The following is an 18,045-nucleotide window of genomic DNA, read 5'->3' as shown; positions in this document are numbered from 1 at the left end:
CTCACTCACCCTTCAAACCGGAACACAACAATACTGAGTACTGATTTTAATAATACTCATCATTAGAAAGCTTCTTCATCCTGAAGAAACTAGGTTATATTAAATTTGAGTAACAATGATATTTCAATGTGTATATCACAGACTGCATTCCTCGCGAATATAACTCATGTTTTTATAAAACAATGATGTACAAAATTATATTAAACAAATAAAATATTAAAATTACACTAATTAATTTAACATCGAGGTATCCCCGAAGCTTGCTCTCAAATTTAGATCTTGTACCTCCTTCCAAAATAACGTTACGAATACTCGTACTAATAGCCCATTTATTAGTAATATTCTTCATTACGTTTCTTCTCGCTAGAGACTACTTTCCGAAACCTTCCTAGTGTTTAAATATTCTCGATTCAAAAACGCTTTGCTTCAGATTTAATTCAAGAGATATTCTGTAAGAACTCAAAACGTATCCCACTGGGAAAAATTTCAAAACAATTTTTTATACGCTATTTAGATGCTTATAACAATTAAATTTAATTATCACTACAATAAATATCGCATAACTTACGTACAACTATCGTAATCTGCAGTTTGTGTCGAGTTTGTTACATAATAGAACTGAAGTAAAATGAAAACGAAAAACCGTATCCTAATGCTAAAGGTGAAAAACGCGCTGGGTTTGCGTGTTACAGCTCGTTAATGACATGAAATGGATAACGGCAGTACGTATTATTATCTTTTGATAAAATTCTGTATCGAAAAGCAGTACTCTAAATTCATTCACTACACCGTGTTTCCTCTACGCCGAACTTGCTGGTAGGGCTTTGTACAATTGAAATAAAAATGTAATTAATTATACTTTTCCGTCTTGCCTAAGGGCAAGATTATTTATCCTAAGGGATAGGGCTTAAAACCTTCAATAGAAGAGTCTATTAATTCCATAAAGACCGGACACGTACCTGCAAGTCCTCCGATGTTGATGATATCCATAGATAGTGAAAGTCATAACAGTGCTTTATTATATATATAGCCCTCGATAAATCATTGTGCTTATTACGAGCTCGCTTATCACAAAGCAGTTCCTGCAGAAGCGCTTCTCAACTCCCGGTTCATAGCCTTCCGCGTCCAATCGGAACTCACCACTTTCATCATGTATCATGTTTGGAAGGCGTCTTAAAAAAATATGCTTATAAATAAGATACCTATCTTTAGCAAATATAATTTTAGCAAACCACATATTCTACAAGATGGGAGTTCTTAGTTCTTTTGCTCATTATCACGAGTTCCTCGGATGGTTGCAAGCTGCCTTATTAAGAATTTATCACGCGCCCCGAGCTACGGCAGAATAATTGAAAGTTCCATCGGGAAGCAAGAAATATTACTTGGAAATTGGTAATATCTTGCTATATTTTATTTGAATAATGAACGTTATTATTTAATATAGAATAATAATTTAAAAATATTCATGTATGTAAACAAACTAGGTCTATAATTATTAATAAATTGAAAATTATTGTTCTTTAATTCATTGATAATTTTATTCATTGCATCAATCATTGGAAAATTCAATTGGTAATAATTTGTAATTTGTTATTGTGTTCTGTTTGTTTCCATAAAATAAATAAATAATTATATTTTCCATTAATTTTGCTTTAAAAGGTTTTTACGGTATTTTTATATGTTTTTTTTGCTTCAAATATAAAAATAGCTTCCTGTAATCTTTAGTAATTAGATTAAGAGATTCAACTGCTTCAACAATAAAGTGTACCTTCTTAATTTATTTTTTTAAATATAATTTTAAATCCAAATTAATTAGTGGTGTCAGAGAATACTCGTTTTGATTAGGTACCACCCACTTATCATATTCTACTGCCAAACAGCATTACTTAGTCCATTAATACTTAATGGTAGTTCTGTTTAAAGGTGAGTGAGCCAGTGTAAGCACAGGCACAAGGTATATAACATTAGTTTAGTTAGTACCTAATGTTGATGACGCCTTGATATGAGGAATGTTTAATATTTCTTACAGTACAAATATTCATAGGCAATGGTGACCACTTAGCAGGTGCTACCCATTTGCCAGTAAGCCTAAAGAGTAGGACAAAAGAAAGTTTTCATAATCATCCAGGCTATTTTAAAGAATATACACGGGGATATTGTACACAGAATTTTATCACACACAATTATTTCAAGATATTTTAGTTCACAGCCGAATCGAGCACAAATTAAGCACATGAATCACATATTTGTTGATGATTTACGTCTCCTAGTCACTGAGCCGACTAGACTTATATACAATATACATTAAATTAAATGTCTGTTAATATGCCACTGCTGGGCTAAGGCTTCCACACCCTTTTGAGGAGAAGGTTGGGAGCCTATTCCTCCACGCTGCTCCAATGTTGGTCGGTGGATTCACATGTGGCAGAATTTCATTGAAATTAGAAAAATGCAGATTTCATCACGATGTTTTCCTTTAGTGTAAAACACGAGATGAATTACAAAAACACAAATTAAGCACATGAAAATTCAATGTTTCTTGTCTGGGTCTCAATCTGCAATCATCGGTTATGATGTACGTGTTTTAACCACTGGACCACAGGCTCATACATATAATTTAGTTTATTTGTAAGGACTGATTTTGATAACGAAAGTTACTCCGAATAATATTTCGAATTTCTTGTTATTATTAAAAAAATATTAAAATAGTAGTACAAATAACGTTTTAATTTAAGACAATATTTGTTGAAATTCGAGATATTTACGAAAGCCTTTTAATAATTTATTTACATATAATCCTTATTTATATACTTAAATTGAAAAACGAACGAATATAACGAATATAAATATTATTTTAATTGAAAATTCATATTTTCAAATCTCCTTTTAAATGTTTTTTGATAATATTGAATATTTTTACTTTAAATATTATTTTTTAATTTACTTTATAAATTTTCCTTTTAATATACGGTTATTGTTTGTATGACTAATTGTTTATTGGTTTTTAATTTCCAAGGTGAAGGGCCAGCTTAACTGAGCAGCTTCTTTTGCCGTAACACCTTGCCTTACCTATAATGTAAGGAGGCAAAATCTCAAGTGAATATTATAAAACAATCACCAAGTACATAATACGCGTTGTCACTGAAATTATTATTAATTACTGACGCATAAACAAAAAGATGCGTCATTACTACCGGAAATTTATATTCACTTCTGTTCCTACACTGTTATGTATCATTAAAGTCTGATGACGTATATCATAAAAACTGTATTTACCTTGAAACATCCTATGCATCGGTACATTTCTTTGAACTCTACTAATTAGATGCGCGAACAAAAATCTTTATTACACGGAGCATCGAAGTTTTTTTTTTATTCAACCTATACAAAAGAAAGTACAATGAGTTATTTGTTTATGCGGGTATATTGAGAAACTTATAAAATGAGATACTGTTCAGATCAAAGAGCGCTGCGGGCTGATATATTTATAATAAACGTTGGCAGACCATGCCGCGACTCGAATGAACGAACAATACCTTCATAGCATAATAAGTGAACATAGAAAAAAATGCGTACATTTGTTATATTATTTATGACAAAGGGACGCAATGAACCTCAAACCATAAAAAAAATATCTGTGCCTCAGATAAAAAGAAAAACGTGATCTAATCTCATTTAATAATTGGTTGAATTTTGACTTTAAATGGATATGATTTGCGTTTTTAATCATTCTGTCTGGCTGTTGCTCTTTCACGGCCAAATTACTGAACCAAATTTAATGTAAACTCTGTATAAAGCAAACTTGAACTGCAAGATAGACAAATGCTAGTATTTTATGTCTAACATCTACGACTATTATTTACAAGTAAATAGCGCTGTAAGAAATATTATCCATTTCTTACAATAATGAACTAAGATACTATGTCCCTCGTACGTGTAGTTACACTGGCTCACTCACCCTTCAAACTGGAACAATACTGCTGCTTGGCGATACAATATATGATAAGTGATCGGTACCTGCCCCGACGGGCTAGTACAAAGCCGCGGATGACAGCTAGTATCACTATATATGCCATTAATCAAAGTCTGTAAATGTCCAACATATCTCTCTCTCTCGGATTTGTTGACACATGTGTCCAAAATTTCATCATTTAACTTATTTTCATGTTAGTAAAATTACAGTCTTTGAAGAGGTTTGTTGATTCCACCGTTACCTTAACGCGTTTTGGTGAATACTCACATAACTTTCCTTCACTATGTTTTCCAAGCACAAAAGTAGCTCGGCTAAGATTAACGAGTTTAGAGTTCTCGGTCAAAGTAAAGTCAAGGTCAAACGTGTAACTTTTTGTCTTCGCTAATCTTCTTTTTACTGTTTGCAATTTTCATAAATAGAATAAACATATACCTGATATGGTATATATCAATTGGGTCAGTAGGTAATCCCATCAAAAAGTATTTCTTATTCATTGGGATTAATACGAAATCAAAATCAACGGCGATCCGTCAGAGACGTTCCGCTGGAGTGACATTAACAGCAAAAGTATACAATCTTTCTCGTCCAAAAATTGGTAGTCTCGTTTTGTGACGGCGCCACAATCTCGCCGTCATATATATTAAAATAATACTTATCTTTATTTAATCTGTTAAAGATTTTTATATCAATAAGATTAAAATGATGATGGAAATAAAAACAGTACACTAGTGTTGCATGCATTTAAGTGAGAACTGGGAAACATGAAACATAGAAATCAATGACGAAAAAAAAAATAATAATATACGTATAACACATACGAAAGTACCTCTGTTAAATCTTCACGCTTAAATTGCTGATTTGATTAAGATGAAATTTGGTATGGTGAAGGATATAAGCTTTTATTTAATTCACCCCTTGTGGGAGTAAATTTTTTTTTAAAAGAAATTCTCTAGGTACATCCGTTTGTTCAGCTAGTAATTTATAAATTACAATACCAAGTTCCATTGTGCGCGATATTTTTAAAAATGATTTCAGCTTTATAATTGGAAGTTTATATTTTTATTTTATTTATTGGAAATAAATATATCATCTGTAACATGACATGGGTTCCTGCCATTTAAGTTCGTCCTTACACTGAAGAGGTATTGCGGCGTCCAGCTGAGCTTGTAACATTTTGATATATTACAGAATTATTCATGTATCTGAAACAGTCGTTGGAATTCAATAAGTCATAAATTACGAGTATATGAACCAATATACGTATATTTTATCCGTACTCGATATTGTTAATACGCAAGTCTGTCTTTCTGTCTGTTGCACTTTCACTGAAGCTATTTGGATGAATTTTATTAAGAAGCAAGAGTGAATAACAAGGATGGAGATACGCTCTTGTTAATTTAACCTTCTAGGGAGCAAATTGGGGATGTATGCAGGTTATAATTTTTTCAGGTATTTAGTTATACATACATTTTGGTTAATTGTCAATGAAATTCTGCTACACGTGCCTCTGTATTGGAGCAGGGTGACGGCATTAGCTCGAAAATGTCTGTTTGGAGCTGAAGGTTGCGGAGAACCGCAAAGAGAGAGAAGGCGTTAGCCAAGTAGTGGGACCAAATCCAAATCAATTTAAAAATATATTTGAATATAATATAATAAAAGCGAAATCTATTGAACGAGCATAAACAATATAATATCAACGAACATGATTTTCTATCCCAATATCGTCGTTTTAAATTTTCTGTTTGATCACGTTTAGTCACCGCGAGCCTTCTGATTGGAGAGCTAATATTTATTTATAATTTGGTACGAGGTCTTTTGCCAATACTTCCTTTAATAAAGATTTTGTAAACGAAAATATCGAGATGAAATATCCTTTTATACGTTTTATTAAAACAAACCGTAATGTAATTGTTATGACATACTTTTTATAAGAAGAAAGACTACGTTAATTGTTAATGCGTTCGTTTTAAAAATAACTCAGACTCGAGTAAAATGTAGGAAAATACTTAGCGTTATTTCTCTAAACATTCACAGAAATAAGTGTCTCGTTCGTTATTCAACACATACGATATTTCAAATGTTTGTCGAACAAAATAATAATAGCCAGTACAAACCAGTCACTGGTAAACATAACGTGACTTACGTTCAACTAATTTACCATTTCATATAAGAAAAATGCAAATATTACACGAAGAAAACGCTTATAAACATAAAGCATTTTAAATTATAAAAAGTTCACAAACTATTAAAGCAATGTTTTAATTAATTATACTGTGATTTAAAAAAAAATTATACACAAATATACATTAGGTAATCATATTGTTTTTTTTAATTATACACTTAGTAATCAATATTATATCTGCCCAGGTGATGTACTGTCCGCCGCCGTACTCCGAGGCTATGTCAGGACGACCACAGCCAACCAAGACAACACGAACTGGCAACGGTAACTCCTGCCACGACATCGTTTGAGAATCACTACGCAGTCGCACGCACATCACATCCGATCAAGCAACTATAGTATAAATTACTACTTGTGTGCGACTCATAAATAATCATTTGTTATTATGTAACAGTTACCATTTTACTTGTTGAACCGCATATAATCAACAATAAAGCAAATTTAAAATTATGAAAATGCAAATCTAGAAATAGAACGTATAATCCAATTATACAATTTGTTCTTTCGTAGTTAAATATATAATAAATAATTGTTATTATAGCTAATAAATAATTAAAAAAAATCTTGGTTTGTGTTATAAATACCACCGTATAAAGATAAAAAAAATAGAATTAATTGTATATATAATGTATAGTATTGTATAGTTACATATTCTTAGGTAGTGTGTTTTAATGAAAATAAATTTGACTTGTATAATTTAATTTCTAGATTGGAGGTGTAAATATTTTTTTTTAATTGTAGCCAATTTGTAAATATTAAAAAAACTATTTAGACGATTAGATATCTACTATAAATACTAACATTTACGTATATTTCCATATTTATTGAGCCCAAATATGGAAATATTCGACTGTTTCATGTAAATAGAATGATTATATGTAATGTGATTACGAAATATGTAATAGTATTTAACATATATATTAAAACATCGAAATAATATAAGTTTAAATAAATTACATTAAATATAGAATTAGTTAAATTTAATTAGCACTTTAAAATAGAATCGCCTTAGTTGTAGAAGTTTTTTTTTTTTTTAAATATTAATGTATAAATGACGCACTTGGCATAAAATGCTTAATTTCTTTATTCCTCATTAAAAAAAAAAAAACATATTATTGTATGATGTATAAATTAGTTAATTATTGATTACGCTTTGTGTAAAACTACGGAAAGTAAATGTTTTAATTAAATTTGTATTTTATTTACCCGATTATAAATTGATCTCAAATATAAAAAAGAGCCGAGATGGCCCAGTGGTTAGAACGCGTGCATCTTAACCGATGATTTCGGGTTCAAACCCAGGCAGGCACCACTGAATTTTCATGTGCTTAATTTGTGTTTATAATTCATCTCGTGCTCGGCGGTGAAGGAAAACATCGTGAGGAAACCTGCATGTGTCTAATTTCAACGAAATTCTGCCACATGTGTATTCCGCCAACCCGCATTGGAGAGGCGTGGTGGAATATGCTCCAAACCTTCTCCACAAAGGGAGAGGAGGCCTTTAGCCCAGCAGTGGGAAAATTTACAGGCTGCTAATGCTAATATAAATGGCAGTATTTATTCAGTATATAGACTTATAGATATTACATAATATCGACCAACTATGTTGTTAATCTGTGTGACGGTGTTGAAATGGATATTATATATATATGTATTGTATGAATATTCAATGAATAAGATTTATTGTATATAGGTGTAGGCTAAATGATCCTGTCGGTACGATTAGACACGGGTTATGAATCAGAGCGGGAAATGAGGCGCCATTACACGCGACACGTCCGCGCTTACAATACAATCTCCTTTCCTTATTATACGTAGAAAAAAGCTTTCTAATGATCCTTATTATAATACAATGTTTTCACGTGATTTATTATTGGAATAATCATGGAATCTTGAATTATAAAAACGTATATAGGCGTACAAAGTACGTATAAAATTACGATAACATCAATATCATGATATCATCCTAACTGATTTCGATTACGACGGGCCAGGGGAGACCTGCTTGTTACGCAGTATATATTATAGTGTACAGATGTGTCTGCAAACGCAGGTGAGCTCCTTATTCTATTTCCTTCTCTCACTTAAGCCGATGAGACGGCAAATCCACCAAGACTGAAAATAGTTCGCGGACAGGACCACTTTACGTGCTCTGCGAGGAATTTGAATGTACTAACTTTCTTCTTCCAGATTCTGGCTGTTATTGAGAATGTTTTGACATAAAACCACAATAACTTTATATCGGTGTAATCTGGGATTTGATCTCTGAACCTCCAGATCTGTGGTCTTATATCTAGTCAATAGACTATAGCAGCTGTCGACTGAAATGAATATATAACTATGATGATGATGATGCCCTCTACAATCGATTCGGTCACACTTTACAGGTTCGCAATGGAGAATATCAAATTGCATAGAAGCTATAACTTCCAAAGTGTTTACTTACTCATAAATGCTCTATTTTTTGCTTTACTTACATAATATAAGGAGACACCAATCCTACACGACTGGAAAGATCATTATCATCAGAGGCCGATTTTACGTACTTTCCAAAGCCCCAAGATTATTTAGTACTAGATATACTGAGCTACTTAAGATTTTTAATCTGACTCGGGTTATGACCAATCAAGAAATCCTTAAAGTCAACTCACTAGACCAACGAAATTTATGGATATATAAATGATACATGAATCAGAACATTTTTCATGAAATAATATTGTATATCTAAATATCGATTGAAAACGAACCATCATACCTTATTCGTTCGTTTCCTTCACTCGTGTACACGTACCTCTAAACATTCGGTATAACAAAAATATTATAAAATAATAAAATATTATAAACAATTAATAAAAGGAATATTTTTTACATATATTCTCTCCAGCTCGGGATCGTTCCAGGGTATTTTGACATCAAAGAGGAAAATATTTACAAAGAGAAAATAATAATAAATGTTTCCAAATAAACATTCGCCATATAGTCAGTATATTTCATCTGAAAATATTTTTGATTCAATAACAAAAATAACGCCGATCTTTTTAGAGTTTCTGATATTGATTGGCAGCTCGAATACCAAGAATTAAGTACTGTGTAAGAGCTTGAATGAACAACTCTACATTGAATTTAATTAATTTATTATATATATATATATATGTCGGAGAACATCATTCTTGTTGACATCGTCGTCAATGGTTACGGGCTTAGTGGGCGTTATTAGGGTAAAGAACAAGCACAAAACACAACTATCACGTAATTACAGTATTTTAATTAATTAAAAGTATTTTCTAATAAAGAGAAGAGTCGCACGCCGTCGATTTACTAACATTAAAAATTAAAATATTATTTTATCGTCGTTTCTAATTACAATATAAGAGTGTACAGCTAAGATTAATTTATATCGGAAATAATACTCGATTTGCGTTAATTTCCCCCATTACAGGGCTTTTCATTAGAGCTGCTAATTGACGCCGATGATTGTGCAATATTATCATCAAAATACATATTACATCTGATTGTGATTATCCGTACATATACATATATTTGTTATAAATCATAATCTGCAACATTTTTTTTTATCGTTTAAAATATTATGGTCGGTATCGAAGGAAAATAGAATAAGGATGTCATTTAGCCTTAATCGTCTTAAATGGATAGGTGTTCTGTTTCTGTAAATAACTAAAAATATTTTATTCATAATCAAAAATTAAAGGTACAATTTGTTTGTTTATGTGTAGGGGGTAATCTCAGGAACTAGATCCAATTAAAAGCTATATTATTGCCGACATCTATATGGTATAAATTATAGTTATATCATTTTATTTTCTTTATTAATAAATTAAAGCCTCGTTAAGCCGAGGCGAGGGGATAAAGGTACTTAATAACCTCATAGTGAAATCGTAAATGCATTATAAAAGTTTCCATATAATCCTATTGATGTAAGAAATACTATAGAGCCTGACCCAATGCGCGTCCGTGCATGAAGTCGCAGAATGCTCAAGGTTGACTTCCGCATCCAATCGGATCTCACTACCTCCTTCTAGTCACCGGTCTGCCTGACTAGAGAGTACCCCACGCAGTATTTGCCTAAACGTCGTTACCGATCATTATGAAGGATCGATCTTATTCAAAGAAAATGGTTGAGTATGCACAACGCTGCTCCATTTCAGTTTAGTAGACGTTCATAAAATTTTCGGAATATCATCCGCAATAAACAGATTTTTATTCTTAATTTGTAGGCACGAGATTAATTATGTATAAGGACACAATAAATAGTAAAAGCCTGTAATTTGCTGGGCTAAGGCCTACTCTCCCTTTGAGATGAAAGTGGATTCATGGCATTCATTCAAGACATGTGGCAGAATTTCCTTGAAATTAGACACATGCAGGTTCTCTCACAATGTTTACCTTCACCACCGAGCTCGTAATTAATTATAAACACAAATTAAGCATATGAAAATTCAATAGTTGGTGGCTTGTCTGGGTTTGAACCCGCAATCATCAAATAAGATGTACGCGGTCTAACCATTGGGCCATCTCGGCTTCTCCAAAAGACACAATTCTTCTTCAAAGATACAACGAAGTACATGAAAACTTATTAGTGCTTACACGGCTTTGAGCCTAAAATTTCCAGCTCAGTTTGAGATGTTCTATGCCCTTATTTTCCCATGTTAGTAAATATAGCATTTATTAAACCCTTATAAGGACGTATTTATGACGATATAAAGAGCAGAAATCAATTAATTCCATGCGTGTAACCAACAACACGACCATCAATTCTATAGCCTTTCTTCCCCAGCCTTTATAGACCTCCAAGTTATTCCATCCATTTAATTAAACTAGAATAAAAGAGACAATACTGACCTCTTTTGTGGACCATGATTGATCGCCGGCACTTGATTTCCCTTCGCTCATGTTGAACCAACAATGGAGACGAGTAAATTAATTAATCGTTAATTTTAAGTGGTACTTCAATGAAGGTTATTTATTATAACATGTTCTCTTTCAATTACGTAATTTATTCAACAAGCTTGATAGTTGAATAAGTTACGTAATTAATAAAAAAAACCCTTCGTCTTCCTCCCCTTCCTCTTTAAGAGCAGGGATGGATTCCTTCTCTTGAAGAGTGAGATTCTCCTTTAGCCAGAAGTGGGATGTTGATGGGCTGTGTACTGTGGACTGTGTATCATCAGTGTTTCAATTATTGAAAAGCGTTAAACTTTAAAATATATAAAACTTTATGTGGTAAAACAGGATTTTAAATCACGCTAATGTTTGGTTCAAAGCAATAAATACTTATAATAAAGATTTTTCAATATTTAGAAAAAAAACAGTATATACACAAACTCATTTACACCATCAGAAAAATTGAAACAGAGCTGTAATTTTTGTATTTATTTTATATTATCGTGACTGTTCAAAAGATATAAATGTTTTTTATTGGTTGTACTTTTAAATTCCAATTCTTGTTATTTTTACGTTTAATAAACTTAATAAATTGCTCGATAATTCTTGCAATGACTGACTGACGCATTATACTTCCCGTTACCAGGTAACACAAAATACCAAAACTAACAAGAAATATTCAGACAGAGTCGTTAAAAAATATTTAAAACGAATATCATACGTTTTCACGCCATAAATACTCAAATCAAATCATCAAATAAAAATATACTTTATTCAAGTAAAAGTAATGCTACCACCGGTTCGAAATGTAGATTCTACCAAAAAGAACCGACAAGAAACTTAGTAGTTACTGAACGCATCACCATTAAATTTTGCGTATACGTTGTCGGGATTAAAAAAGGTAAAAATGTACATAACACCTGACCACTCCCCCGGAAAGTAGTTCTTTAATAAATTTATTCAAACACAATACCATTCACGCAAAGTTAAAGCACGCAAATTATTTTGCAAACATCACAGTGTTACGAGCTGAGATGGCCCAGTGGTTAGAACACGTGCATCTTAACCGATGATTTCGGGTTCAAACCCAGGCAGGCACTACTGAATTTTCATGTGCTTAATTTGAGTTTATAATTCATCTCGTGCTCGGCGGTGAAGGAAAACATCGTGAGGAAACCTGCATGTGTCTAATTTCAACGGAATTCTGCCACATGTGTATTCCGCCAACCCGCATTGAAGCAGCGTGGTGGAATGTGCTCCAAACCTTCTCCTCAAAGGGAGAGGAGGCCTTTAGCCCAGCAGTGGGAAAATTTACAGGCTGCTAATGCTAAAAAATGCTAATGAACAGTGTTACGCAAAAATATAATATTATACGACTACGAATAGGGTACACCCTGAGAGTTACAGGCCTTATCGTTGCTTTGCAGGTGAGCTTAGTTGATATATTACTTTATTCTTTAACAGGTTAATATATTTCATCTAAAATTACCATAAGAAATACAAGTTTGTTTTGTTATTTTTTCATTCATAGTAAATGTACTGCCGTATATGAATACTCGTAAAAAATATGTGTAAAAAAAGCCCTTATTAATATGTAGTAAATAGCGATACTTTTTAAATATTTTGTAATTATGATAACCTCCTAACCAATTTAAGCTATGGTGGCAGTCCTCAAGGACACTAGCCGTCTACACTGAATATGTATATTTTTTTAATTATAATATAATCTAATTTGTGTATGTGTAGGTGTATGACTTTTATGATGTCCTTTTTGTTATTTTAGTCATCTTACGCACACTAAGACATTAACCAAAGCACGCCGATAATTCATGGTGGAGGTGTACGCCGTTGTTATTGAATAATACTATAAAAATAAAAACAGAACATACTTGCCGGATCTCTCAGTTAAACCCAGGTCTCTATTCCCTCGTACTCATAATCCGTTTGGATGATAAATCCTAAAAAGCCGGAAAGAGTTCAGTCGCAGGAACTGCTTTACATGTTTTTCAAGGTACGAGAGATCACACACTTTCAACTTCCAAACTCAAAGTCAAAAATCTTTATTCAATATGCAAGTGTTACACTTACTCATTGAGAGTTAAAAAACTACCACCATTTCGGAAATGAACACCTCGGACCTGATAAGTACCGGTGAAAGAAATTGATTTTTTTAAACAAGGAAACAGTCTTATTAATTGCGTAATTACGGCAACGACGAAGAAGATTTAACGACATAGTACAAAACTCTTTGTTTGTTCTTTTTTGCCATTTCACTGGACTACATCCTCAGAAAAACCACCTTATTGGCAACTTCATGATACGATGATATTCACTGGGATTATATAAGGCCCTAACTCTCTAAGACAGAACAATAAAACATAGAAACTTTTTGCTTAAATATATCCTGTGAGGAAATATCAATATATATTTCAGAAGCTATGACTTGGCGCCAGTTCCAAGAGCAAACCCACAATGATTCAAAATTTCTTGTAAAAGTAACAATAAATAATTAAAAAACTTTACTGCAAAATCATTTGTTAAAATTATTACAGCCCTATAATACCAAGACAATCTTAAAAAATGTTACAATAAATTCTTAATTTTCTTACTTTAAATTAATCCAAGCCATGATCGCTTTGCATCCGTTTTCAATAACTCATCTAAGATGACGGATAGATCTCTATCTCCGATTATCAGTAAGAATTTGTCTCTTGATCTTTAATTTTTATTTCACAGTCAATGATAAGTGCTATCTATTTTTAACCAATGACAGATTAGTTTATCCCTCTCACCTGTCTGACCTTCTTCGAACGTTTCGTTTTACTATAACGACGACCAATTATAGAGCATGAGCTCAAAACTTGTTTTACTTTTATTTATTTTTAATTTGCTTATTACATCAAATACAGTATAAATAAGTAAGAAATTGTCTGATGAAGGAGATATATGCTATGAAAAAAGTCGAAACATTATTAAATTCTGATATTAGGTAGGTATCTTATATCAGCCTTGTGCCACCCTTTCAAATAAAGGGTGCATTTAAGGGTGGTTAAACAACAATAAAATTCACAACCATCTCGGAATGTCTACTGTAAGAATTCCTCATGACTACACAGAAGTATCAGAGAGGCTAAAGACGCATCCTAATACACTAGCTTCAAAGTAGACCATGTAATCATACCAAAGTGACTCAAAAGAAAAGACATCATAACAATATCATCATAATATATGACGGAGTGGCTTGTCCCGGCTTGTTTTAAAAAACATGACGTCAGCATTGCTGACGTCATGTTTTTTAAAAAATATATATATATATATATATATATATATATGTATATATATATATATGGATGAGTTATGTAAATTTAATCTCTTCTCATAGATAATTAAATATGAGTCAAAATTATTCGTGATTCAAACAAAACAACATGCAATAAATTTAAAAGCTTCAAAATTAAGCGTTTTCTGAGAACGGATCAGTGAAAAACGAAATACTCGATAATTTATTGTGGGTTTATTGGTGTTGTGTTAAGAGTTTGTTTTTACAGATTGTAAACCGTAACATTACTCATTTCCAATTTACTTTGTTTACAGTTAACAGAAATAGTTACGAAAAAAACTGTTAACTTTTTTTATTTCTATACTTTTGATATCAATTATGGACCTTGTGCTGTCCCTTGTGACCATTTGTACTTTGATTAATAGTGTGAAGGCAAACCCAGAGCCGGATTTGGAAAGGGCAACATCTATTCCTGGGGACTCCGCAATATGATATATATTTTTATAGATAAGAAAAAAGATTCATAAAGTACTTTGTCATTTCAACTCTTATAGTTAATCGGTTTTAACATTACAAAATCCGTTAAAACATGTTCTTTGTTTAAATATTCGTGACGTTATAGACTTTTGTCCAACGACAAATAAGCTAGGAGCATAAAGTACTCTCACTTACTTTGTTAATGTGTTTTTTGTATTTATAATTACATTTGTAGAAACCACTTTTGAAAGCGACAAGATAACTGTTAATTAGGTTGTACCCAGATAAGCTTTACTGAAGCCCTATCTCAAAGGTTACACTTAGATTTTGACCTCTTTCATTTCACCCAATACCTTATGAAGTATCACTCAGAATTAAGTTTTAAACGATTTTGAAAGAACTCAACCCTTACAAACTACGTCACAAAAGTAAACCATCAAAGTGGCGTAGGTCCAAAAACCTTTTGACAGCTATAACAATACAACGCGTTCCAAAGAAGTCAAGTAACCTCTCGTGAAAATATAATTTATCATTTTTATCGAATGTCATTTGTACGACTCCGCGCCTTTAAGGGAACCCCTTCGTTTTGCAAAGCTCTTTCTATTGTGAACCGTAGAACCGTACAAAGGAACAATGCGTTTATAATAATTTGTATTTAATGACGTTGTTGAAACCCTTTTTAGTGAATGAATGTCAGTGGGGTTTGTTGGACTTTTAGCAGAAAAATTAAGTTCTTTTTCATAAAAAAAAAGGATTATTGGTTTTGCGTTTTTCAATTATAATTTTTTATTGTTTGATTTTTTTTAATGAAATAATTTGGTATGTTAAAATTTGTAAAATTTAACATCTAATGGTAAGTGCAATAGCCACGGCACCAAGTCCACGTCGGCCCTAATATTCCTGGTTACGGCAGGGCAGGGGGTGCCAAGGATCTCCCTGTAACAAACGGTCGCCCTAACAAACTGTCCACCTGGTGCAGCTGGAAGAAAAACTGAAGTACATAAGATGGCACGTTTTAAGTCTCTACGTAGTCCGATAAGAAGGAAATGACAAGATCCCCATAGATTCTGACCATTTTATGTACTTCAGGAAGTGAGACCAGCAATCCCAAGGCAGGGCCGGGTTTCTGGTACATAAAGACTCCGAAATATCCAGTGTGTCGACAAGGGTTACGTACCTCATTATTAAGCTAACCGAGATATATAGCCTTAAAGTTGTGCACGTTTACGCACCTACCTCGACACATTTGGATTAAGAAGTTGAAGGAGGCACGAAGACGTATCCGCAGGTGTGGGTGTACAGACTTGCAGCGAATCGGTGCTGTGATTCCTAACGCCTACTGCGTTAGGAATCACAGGAAGCAGATGCTTATCTACCGGAAGTAGTAGTAGTAGTAGTTGCGTGTGTACTGGAATAAGAGGGGCTTTTTCTAATAACTCATTCTTTATGAAACAACTCCAACGGAAGTGTATATGGGAGAGCCGCGACGCTGTGACTAAAAATAAGATAGTGTTAATCATAACAGACAAGTTACGGATAATTAGAGATGTCTCTGTGGTCACCAAGTTTAATACTGAAAGTGACCATCGACTAGTACGAGGCACTTTGGATATATGCAAATGGGTGCCCACTTATGATTGACGGGTAATTGACTATGCAAAGACCAATTGTTATTATTTATTTTTATATATGAAATAGTTCGGTCGATTAGCAAATGGACCACCTGATGGTAAGCGACCACCACTGCCCATAGACAATTAGTATTGTAAGATATATTAACCATTATTTGCATCGACAACGCACCGCTAATCTACCGGAAGACAATAATACTAATTTGGCCTTAAAATATATATAATTGGGTACCGAAAATAGACAGAAAATATTTTACTGTTGGATATTATCCATTTATCCCGTTAAGGCAACTTACGACCACATTAATCTGTAAATGACTCACTGCAGGGCTAAGGCTTCCTCTCCTTTTGGTGACCAGTTGCGGGTGCTTGCATATCACTATGATTGTGTTATATTAATGTCAAAGCTATTACGCAAGCTCACCATAGCCAGCGCCGTAAAGACAATAACTGCTGATCAATATTTTTCAGGCAGATTTTACTTTCAAACTAAAACTATAAATTGTAAATTGAAATGTAAATTGATACTTAAAACATAAATATAACAATCTGCATAATTTGTTATTTGTATTCGTGAAATTATAATAAATCACAATTTATTACGAAATGATTAGGCAGAAAATGTCACCGGAGAAAATAGTACACGATTTTGTATGCAAATTATTAGCTGCTTACCATTTCATATTTACTGTGTAGAACTACCTTAATATAACGGATTGACCACACGGAATCGTTTCTAAAGCTACTACTACACTTGTGCAAAAAAGTTATGTCAGGTAACAATTTGTGCTAGTATTGGCAAAAAAAATTAAAAATGTGAAAACTTGGTTGGATTTATCGGAATATGAACCATAGATTAAAATTATCGTGTTATATCTATTTATGTAATCTTGGCCTTATAGAAACCTTCTTAAAACTTCTTTAACTGAAAATGTGTAATTACTAAACCTTCCCTTAACCTTCGATTTCGTTTTGGTCAAACAGATAGAGACAGCTATAAATTGGGCTTTATAATAATTAGAATAACCGCTACTGATAAACACAAGCACAGACACTAATACAAGTGTATCATCAGTGCAAATTACAGGAAACAATAGTCAAGCCGTATAAATCGCAGAGCCTTAGGTATATACCTATAAGGACATGTGTTCTTTTTTATGGTGTCGGTAGGTGAACGAGAAAATAGGCCACCCGATGGTAAGCGGTCACTACCGCCCACAGACAATGGTGCTATAAGAAATATTAACCATTCTTTACATCATCAATGCACCACTAACCTTAGGAACTAAGTTGTTATGTCCCTTGTGCCTGTAGTTACACTGGCTTACTCACCCTTCAAACCGTAACACAACAATCCTGAGTACTGCTGTTTGACGGTAGAATATCTGATGACTGGGTGGGTAAACGAGCTTGCACAATACATTTTTTTATTAATAAAAATATATTTTAATGCGTTTAAAGCTTGAAAATCTATTGATTCTTATAAACGTTGGTATTTCTTTTTATCATATAATTTTTTTTCTTCAATCGTGAATCATATCAATTTCCTGAACAAAGCTTATAATATAAAACCTCAATAGCATAAAGGCAATTAAAAGTA

The 18,045-nt window shown here is 32.8% G+C and overlaps 1 protein-coding gene across 1 annotated transcript in view; it reads left to right on the top strand.

The window, feature by feature from the left end:
• The window catches only part of LOC125065662 (allatostatin-A receptor), a 132,149-nt gene extending 125,470 nt beyond the window's left edge, over positions 1 to 6,679 (top strand). Inside the window, exon 5 of the mRNA XM_047673419.1 lies at positions 6,341 to 6,679. Within this exon, the coding sequence (XP_047529375.1) occupies positions 6,341 to 6,445 (105 nt within the window). The 3' untranslated portion in view covers positions 6,446 to 6,679. The remainder of the gene's footprint in view (positions 1 to 6,340) is intronic.
• The last annotated feature ends 11,366 nt before the right edge of the window (positions 6,680 to 18,045 follow it).

This window comes from Vanessa atalanta, chromosome 8 (assembly GCF_905147765.1).
Source record: "Vanessa atalanta chromosome 8, ilVanAtal1.2, whole genome shotgun sequence".
In the NCBI taxonomy this organism is placed as follows: Eukaryota; Metazoa; Arthropoda; class Insecta; order Lepidoptera; family Nymphalidae; genus Vanessa; species Vanessa atalanta.
This window is presented reverse-complemented; position numbering and strand designations above follow the sequence as displayed.